The sequence below is a fragment of the Bombus pyrosoma genome, linkage group LG6, assembly GCF_014825855.1.
Source record: "Bombus pyrosoma isolate SC7728 linkage group LG6, ASM1482585v1, whole genome shotgun sequence".
In the NCBI taxonomy this organism is placed as follows: domain Eukaryota; kingdom Metazoa; phylum Arthropoda; class Insecta; order Hymenoptera; family Apidae; genus Bombus; species Bombus pyrosoma.
In genome coordinates, this window is record NC_057775.1 from 1707585 (window position 1) to 1715944 (window position 8360).

Consider the following 8360-nt stretch of genomic DNA (forward strand, 5'->3'; position numbering starts at 1 on the left):
CGATGCCTTCGTTCAAAAGGTGAGGGAAATTGACGTTGCTGTTAATTGGTCAATTTCCATATCGGTGGTTAGGAAAGGATGCTAGCCACCCTTGAGGGAGAGAGTTGCTAGCGAAAGCGTCGTACGTGAGAAAAGAAGATTTCTCGTATCTTTCCGCAGTAGGTGACGGATTTAGGGGCTGCGAAGACTAAGACTATCTGTCAGCTTGACGGACCTCAGCTAAATAAATTCTAAGATTTATAGCGGGTCCTTAGGCTAGCTGAATATGAACTGTGGAGATGCATCGACATCTGGTAATCATCTTGTCCAAAGAATGCGGTCTTTGTGTAGCGGACCACGGGACAGAATCCGTTGGAGTGTTCACTATCGCATGCCGCTGCTATACTTTTTTCGAGGAGAGCTATACGGTTACTCTATGCCTTTGTTTAGATAAACGTTTATCCCTTGACCGCGGCTACGCTGGGCGACTGGTTGCCGCCTCGAGCCCAAGTTCACTATCACAGGTCTCGAATAAATGCAATCGGATTGAATGACGACAATTGTTTAATTACGGTTATGGTAGAATCTAGATTACAATATTACGGCATTTTCCCACAGTTCCAAAGGGGAGGCTCCAGTGTCCTTCCATCTCCGACATATATAATTAGACAATTATAAGTATAATTAGAATTCTCTGTAGTGGTATCGATAGCTCTTTGCTTATATCTCGGAAACTATGACCAATCGACAGTTATATGTACAGGGAAAAGTTGTTCAAAATGAACTTTACGACATATTAAAAGTAATGGAAATCGGAGAGAGAGTAGATTTCCTTAAATTTCGCCTAACTTTTTTAAAATACAATCAAACGGCTTGCGCCTTTTTTAGAAGTTAGGAGTAATTTCATAGATGCAATGTAAAAAAATTTATGAAAAAATAACAGATGATCAAAATCGAGAAAAACGAGTAAAGGTCACCTTTTCCAACTTTTTTCATCTCGACCCGCAATGAAAATTTATAGAACACATTTTGAAAATTTATGCCAGTTATATACATGTTGAAAATTTCGTCAGAATCAGTAAACGTTTTAACATTGCTATGAGTTACAAATGGTTAAAAATTGTAAGAACCGCAGTTTTTCATGACTTTCCTGCTGTAACTAATAAATGTAAAGGTTTTTACATCTTCCCGTGCCTGTCACTTGTTTCAACGTCAACAGATTTCGATAAAATTTTCAGCATCTAGTATTTAACTGTCATAAATCTTCAAAATATGTTGTTCAAACTTTCATTAGATGTCTAGATAAGAAAGGATGATCTTTACTTTCTACTTCGCCATTCCGACCAATTGTACTTTTTTCAAAATTTTATTTACACGTAATCTAGTAAATTAATCCTTTTCTCAACTTCCCAACAAATATCACGCCGTTTGATCCATTTTTAAAAAAGTTATTCTGTTTCGAAAGGTATTCGAATAGTAATGGGTAATTGTATAGAGATATCTCAGTTACCCTGATGCGCCAGTATGCACACGTATGTACATATGCAAGCATATGTGTATATGGTACATAGATACGTGTACAAAAATATGTACATGTACGTCATGCAAATTTATTGCCGTTAAAACTGAAAAGTAAATACACACGTGGCTGTTTAATTGGCGAATATAACGTATATGTCTCATATGCGTATGATTATGTTTATATGTTGCCAGGATTGTATTTTTTACCTTCTTCTGTTCTTCTTTGTATTGTTCCTCCTTTAGTTTCTTATTCTCACATCATCGTTTCATATTTTTTCGATCATCTTCCAAAGTTAACGTATACGATCGGATTACTCCTAATTTTCTCATTAGCAATTTATATGTGATATTGACTTTAATCAGAGCATAGAATAACAAGGATTGATAACGGAGAGCGTTAGAGGCGATCAAAATGAATTTTTCAATTAGTTATAACTAAATATGTTAAAAGTGCAAGATTTTCATTAGATGTATTGAATTTAAGTCGGATCAATTTCAACAACTCTAGAAAGTCTTTTACGATTTTCGTGTATTAATTTGTCAAAAGAACAGGAATGTCTAGGAAAGAAATTTTCGTCTATTAAATCGTATCGAAGTTTATATAAATGTTCTAGATATTCTTTTGTAAAATTGTGCGTCTAGGTAGGAAACGAGGTTGCAACTTACATACATCCAATAGTTTTATTGAACATTCGCGCTGCAATCGTATCGTGTACTTATGTATAACATTCCCTGTAGTAGATCTTATAGAGGGCTAAAAGTGTCACATCTTTTCTCTCAGCGAGTAAACGAAACAAAATACATATTGATACGAATAATCAAGCATGTTAGATCGACACAAACAACATATTCACATACAACAGGAATAATTTTGATAATATAAATATTTTATCCATTTATTTTTAATTCGAAGTGCAGCTTCAATACCTCATTTCGCTATATGCTCGCAAATCACATTTCTCGTTTTCTCTATTACGTACCTATGTAATACATACATACATATATGAATTATATTTATATGTATATATGCTCAAGTTAGATTGTCCACCTTTGCATTTATCCTGGAGTAGCTACAATAAAGGGGGGAGGGGAAGGTAGTTAATTCAATCTCATTCTCTCTTCGTGTTAAGGAATGTTGGAGTCATAACAATCTTACAGAATAAAAGGCAAGATCATATTTATAGGATAGAATGCATTATGCCAATCACGTCAAAATACGAGTTTTGTAAACCTTTCGTCCATTACTAGTCACGTATAAGTAAAACGATATACATATCATTTTATGACAGAAAATATCTTTTCTTGGCTTCACGAATCTTCTTTTGTAGGAGATGTATGATTAGAAATTAAAATTGTTTTAGATTTTTACCTAAAATGTAAATTTTAATCCGCGAGTATTAAAGCGTGGGTCTTATGACAATGGCCCGTTGCGCAGTACTTTAGGATAATTACACTTGCTTGTTTGAGTTGCATGAATTGGTGTGAACATTTAATGGGTATGAATAGAATATTTAACTTCAAAGAAAAGAAGCGAAAAAAGAAAAATATGACCCTTTCAATTTTAGGATACGGAACGCATTCTTTTACGCTAAAGTTTACTTACGTAGAAGTATATATGGATTATTGATTAAAAAATTATGAAAATATAGTTCAATTATGAGCATATTTCAGAAATAATTTGTCAAGCATCAGTTACAACCTTAATCAGTTACACGGTTTTTGTTGATATATTCTTCAGGATTTTATAACACCACAGTAAAACTATTATCCTGCTCTTAAAAATAATTATAAAAGATGTTTGAAAACATTTGTTTACTATTTAATTGGCTACTAAATTGCCTACCATTTCCTATCAAATATTTTTACTTCAAAAGGATATATTATATAAACCTCGTGATGGAAATTTCAAGCGGTATACGTACAATGTATTTTTTAATTAAAAAGTATGTATATTTTATTATAACTTGAGTTATAACTTCGAAACGATTCGATAACTTCGATAAATAAAGCTTACGCTATTAGTACCAATATCTCCTTTCCTTTATAGGAGATTCCTTTTGAGCAGACAATTTTAATATAAATTCGTCTCATATCTTAAAAAAAATTCTTGTTGACAATTTCTTAGTTTCTTAGTTTCTGGTTCTTATTCGTTACAGCATGTGTACTTTTCTTTTGATCTAAATGAATAAGTCTTCGTAGAATGTGAATACAGGCTCGATCTGTACAGAGTTAACCGATATATAAAACACGCCGTACATCAATCCTTTCTTACGAATTGTTACGATTTGGATATATGTATAATAGCAGCAGATTTTCCAAACCTTTATCAGACCGTTTGTTCACTGACATTTCTGATGACCGATAATGAGCATTAGGACGATAAGGAGATCAGAGGCTTGTCGGCGATGATCCGCGTTGGAATTCGCACCGATCGTTTGCCTCTTCTTACCGATCCTTACAGTCGGCATTGAAGTTGCAACCGATGGATACTCTACATATCCATTGATCGTGTTATCCACAGATAGAAGCTTGTTTTCGATTTTCTCAATTTGTGCCGAACCATAGACAGTTTCATCTTCTTCGTCGTAAACAGATGGCCGAGCGGCTGTTTGAGCTTTCGCAGGGCCTGAAATTTCTGTAATAAATGAGAGAAAGGTCATTCCACATTTACTACTTTTTATAAAGTAATATTCAGAGAGAGAAATAGTGTTACCTTCTTCCGAATTCTATCAAGCGTAAGAACCTAAAATTTTTAGAATGAACAGTTCTGGTATATTTTTTTCCAGATAATTTAGGCAGCGAAAATTTGTCTAGATAGAATAAATAGAATAGATGGAATAAAGTTTATCTTTCCTAGAATGATAAATTTATGTTTTCAGCTAATACTAGTTAATAACGAGGTTTTGATAGATTTATTATTAATCATCCTAATATTCGGTACACGTAAATAACGTGCAGAAAATTTCTTTTACTTTAACGTGACCGATAACTGAAGTAATTAGATATCGAATTTTTTTGTAATATTTCAATCAAATATTCTGTACACAATAATAAAAGTTCACTGATTTGTTGTTAAAGACATTCGTTTCATCGGCGAAAACAACTACAACAAGAAATCAGTAATTTTCATAACAAAATTAGAAACAAGACCAATATAAAGTTTAACCGTGGATAAATAGAATAATTTTTTGGTTTATTAATTGCAGAGAGAACCGAAATTTTATATAGGGCTGGCAAGAAGAAAGTGCCTTAGTTCTAGCTGAGTGAAATTCTTAAAGAATCTTTGACTAATTAAAAATGTTGTACACTAATTAAAATTACTCTACTCAAATTGAATAACAAGTTTACGCATTGAGAATGGTGGCAGTGAGTCCTCGGCGATGTTCTCATGAGAAAGGAAAACCCACACGCTGCAGTATGCTGTGTGCTACGAAAAGTAGTAGATAAATCCCTATATTACGGAACAACATTGATTCCTAAAACGTGAGAGGCTCTCACAACGATTTATGAAGGACAAAGTCGTGCGAGATCCTTGAACCGAAGTGCACCGAAGATCCCCAGGTCGTATGTAAAAAAATGAGGATTGACCGAAAGAAGCCGAACGCTATCAGAGGGAAAATCCTCTGGAGGATTCCGTGGCAAAGTGAAGATGCTTGTAAACGTGAGCGTGTTCGATACATGTTCGAGAGAAATGCCTTCTATCACACTGCGATCAGTCTTTTATCCAAGATGCAGCCGGGCAAGAACAATTTCCACTCGGAATTTCCGGAAAGATTCGTCGCCTAGGCTGCTCGTATTAGCCGTGAAATAATTCCAGATCGGAGATGAATGTCCGGTGTTGAGCGTTACAACTATCAATCGAATAAGCCCTATTTTATTTGATACTTGACGATTCTTTCAGCTGGACCCGTGTAATGCGAGGCTTTTCGAATGTAACTGATTATTCATCTTATCTCGTTACTTATCGTCAGGTCGACGACCATAGTTATTGTCGTTGTGTCGTTAATTTTCGGCTCGTAATTAAGTATTTGTTCTTAGATTTATTTATCTTTCTTGGAAATACACAGCTTTTGTTTTATAAATTTCATTTGCTCTCGTATATGTATGTAGTATATGCACAGCTATATTTCATGATTTATCGAAGGTAGAATTACTACTGTTAAAGGGAATACAAAAGTCATGCCATAAGCAATCTAACCGTGGCTATAATTTCAAAAGGGGACGTTTTCGTACATTAGCGCACATTAATGCACATTAGCACATTTTTTGTTAGGTTAAAAATTTGAAAACGATAGTTGAAAGAGAAAAAGGTAAGTAAAACCAAGGATAAAGAAGAGCAGAGAACGACATCTAAAAAAATGGCGATAAAAGAATAATACAATATAAATAAAATATGAATTTTAATACGTGTATACGAAACTATAGCTATTTACAAAATTGATTGGAGATAGATATGTAATTCTAAATCATACTTACTATACAATCGAATACTGCTCTCAACGTCACCAAGAGAATTTTTCGCCATACACTTGTAAGTACCCACGTTGTCTTTTTGTAAATTGCGAATTGTTAACACCATCTGGACCTCGAACCTTGATTTTTCAATTATTTGCACGTCATGTTGTTGGCTCGATATTATCATCGCTATAGAAACAATTTTTATATTGTATTTAACTATAATTTCAATCCGAAGAAAATATATTACTCATAGTAAGCGTAGTATCGTAATCATATTCTAGAAATGTTAACAGGGACATGCTGACGGATCGCATGCGATGCAGTCTGTAGGTCGCATATTTTCATTCATTACAAGTTATGCATATACAATATGATAAATAAACCTGTTAATCTAATCCATAACCTATTTAACAATAAGATAAGAATGAAGTAAATCTCATGATCCTACTGGGCAGACTGTTACCATGCGCAACAAGATACCATGCACTATAATCTGTCTATTTACGCATTCTCCGAATCATTGTCGGGTCTTTATTGTTCATCGTCCACACGAAATCTATCTTGAGGTTTATTTCTATTTACGATATAGCTCATTTACAAAAAAAAAAAAAAAAAAAAAAAAACTGTGCGAATATCAATGGCAATCGATACGAATTCTCAACAGTAAGTTCTGTTTATGTTTCAATACGCGACAAAAACCTATACTGAACTTGATGAAATTGTTGGTTTACTTTGTCATTTGTCAATGACATGACACTTGAGATGCATATAAAAATAATAGAGGCAAGAAAGGTTTTCTCTTGAAAAATTAGTGCGAACGTCCAAAGAGAGTTTTAAAAATATGGAATTTACGAATAATGATAACTACTGAGTAGTTACTGCTAGCATTAATAAATTTAAATAATTTTCACTACAGAAGGAACCGTAACCGTAAGTTTTTTTTATGTTATTTATTGTAATTTTACAATTTGTCCAGTGGGACGTTTGGTAAAATATTATAACTTAAATATACATAGCACGTGGATGGTTACCCCCACCGGGGTACCATATTCGTGTTTGTTAGGTTACATCCTTTGTGAGATCTGCTGGGGGTTTCCTTTTTAGTCTTCTTTCTATGCTTGTGTTAGTCGTTTCCGCAACCAGCCGGTTTGGGTGTGTTGCTATTCTTAATCTGTACCTTTCCGCGCATCTGCTAACCTCCTCCTTGACCGTTGGTATTCCCAGGTCCTTCCGAATATCCTCATTTCTAACGTACCATGGGGCGCTTATTACTGTTCTAAGAATTTTTGCTTGCAATGTCTCTATTTTGTTTATATGACTCATTGCTGCTGTCCCCCATAATGGTATTCCGTATGTCCAGATTGGTTTTATAATTGTTTTATATATTTCTAGTTTATTTTCTATGCTTAGTTTGGATTTTCGACTTGTTAGCCAATGCATTTGTCTCCTTGTTGTCTGTATTTTGTCTATTATTGATTTAATATGCTGTTTCCATGTGAGTTGTGTATCTATGTGGAGTCCTAGGTATTTGACTTGTCTTGTTTGTGTTATGTGCGTGCCGTTCAGTAGGATGTTTGGTGGCGTCTGTTTTCGCAATGTGAATGTAATATGGTTGCATTTGTTGGGGTTTGCTTTTATTTGTTTAACTTGCAGCCACTTTTCTATTCTTGTGATGTGTTCTTCTAGTGCTGTGACTGCTGTTTCTGGGTTAGTGTGCCTGACTAGTACAGCTGTGTCGTCCGCGAATGTCAGTATTTTGCTACTGTTAGATGTTGGTATGTTGGCCGTGTATAATGTGTATAGTATTGGTCCTTGCGGGACCCCAGCCTTGATGTCTTTAATTTCAGAGTATGTGTCCTTGATTTTTATTACGAAGGTTCTGCTGCTTAAGTAGGATTTTATTAATTGGTATGTTTGCTCCGGGAATTGTTTTCTGATTGTTTGTAGCAGACTTTCATGGTTTATTTTGTCAAATGCTTTCTCGATGTCCATAAAGAGGGCTGTACAGTCTTGTTTGTTTTCTAATTATTTCATTAATGAGCCTGTGCATTTGCACCATCGTGGAGTGTTTGTTTCTGAATCCAAATTGGTGATCTGGTATTAATTTTTCCTTCTCTGTTATTGGTTTTAGGCGGACGTACATTATTTCTTCTAATATTTTGGAAAACACAGGAAGTAGCGATATTGATCTGTAAGATGCTATTTGGTGTGGGTCTTTGCCTGGTTTAGGTAGCATTATGATCTGTGCTAGTTTCCATAGTTTAGGATAGTATTGGATTCTTAGTATTGCATTGTATATTATTGTCATTAGTCGTATCGCTTTTGGAGGAAGGTTTTTCAAGATTTTGCCATTGATTAGGTCTATTCCAGGTGCTTTATTGTTTTTTGTTTTTTCGATTATG

At 34.5% G+C, this 8360-nt stretch overlaps 1 protein-coding gene across 1 annotated transcript in view; it reads right to left on the reverse strand.

Moving 5' to 3' along the window:
* Positions 1 to 3839: 3839 nt before the first annotated feature.
* Positions 3840 to 8360, reverse strand: part of LOC122568774 (lachesin-like) — a 61987-nt gene continuing 57466 nt past the window's right edge. Inside the window, exons 10-11 of the mRNA XM_043728924.1 lie at positions 5977 to 6144; positions 3840 to 4135 (exon numbers count right to left, since the gene is read on the reverse strand). Of these exons, the coding sequence (XP_043584859.1) occupies positions 3840 to 4135; positions 5977 to 6144 (464 nt within the window). The remainder of the gene's footprint in view (positions 4136 to 5976; positions 6145 to 8360) is intronic.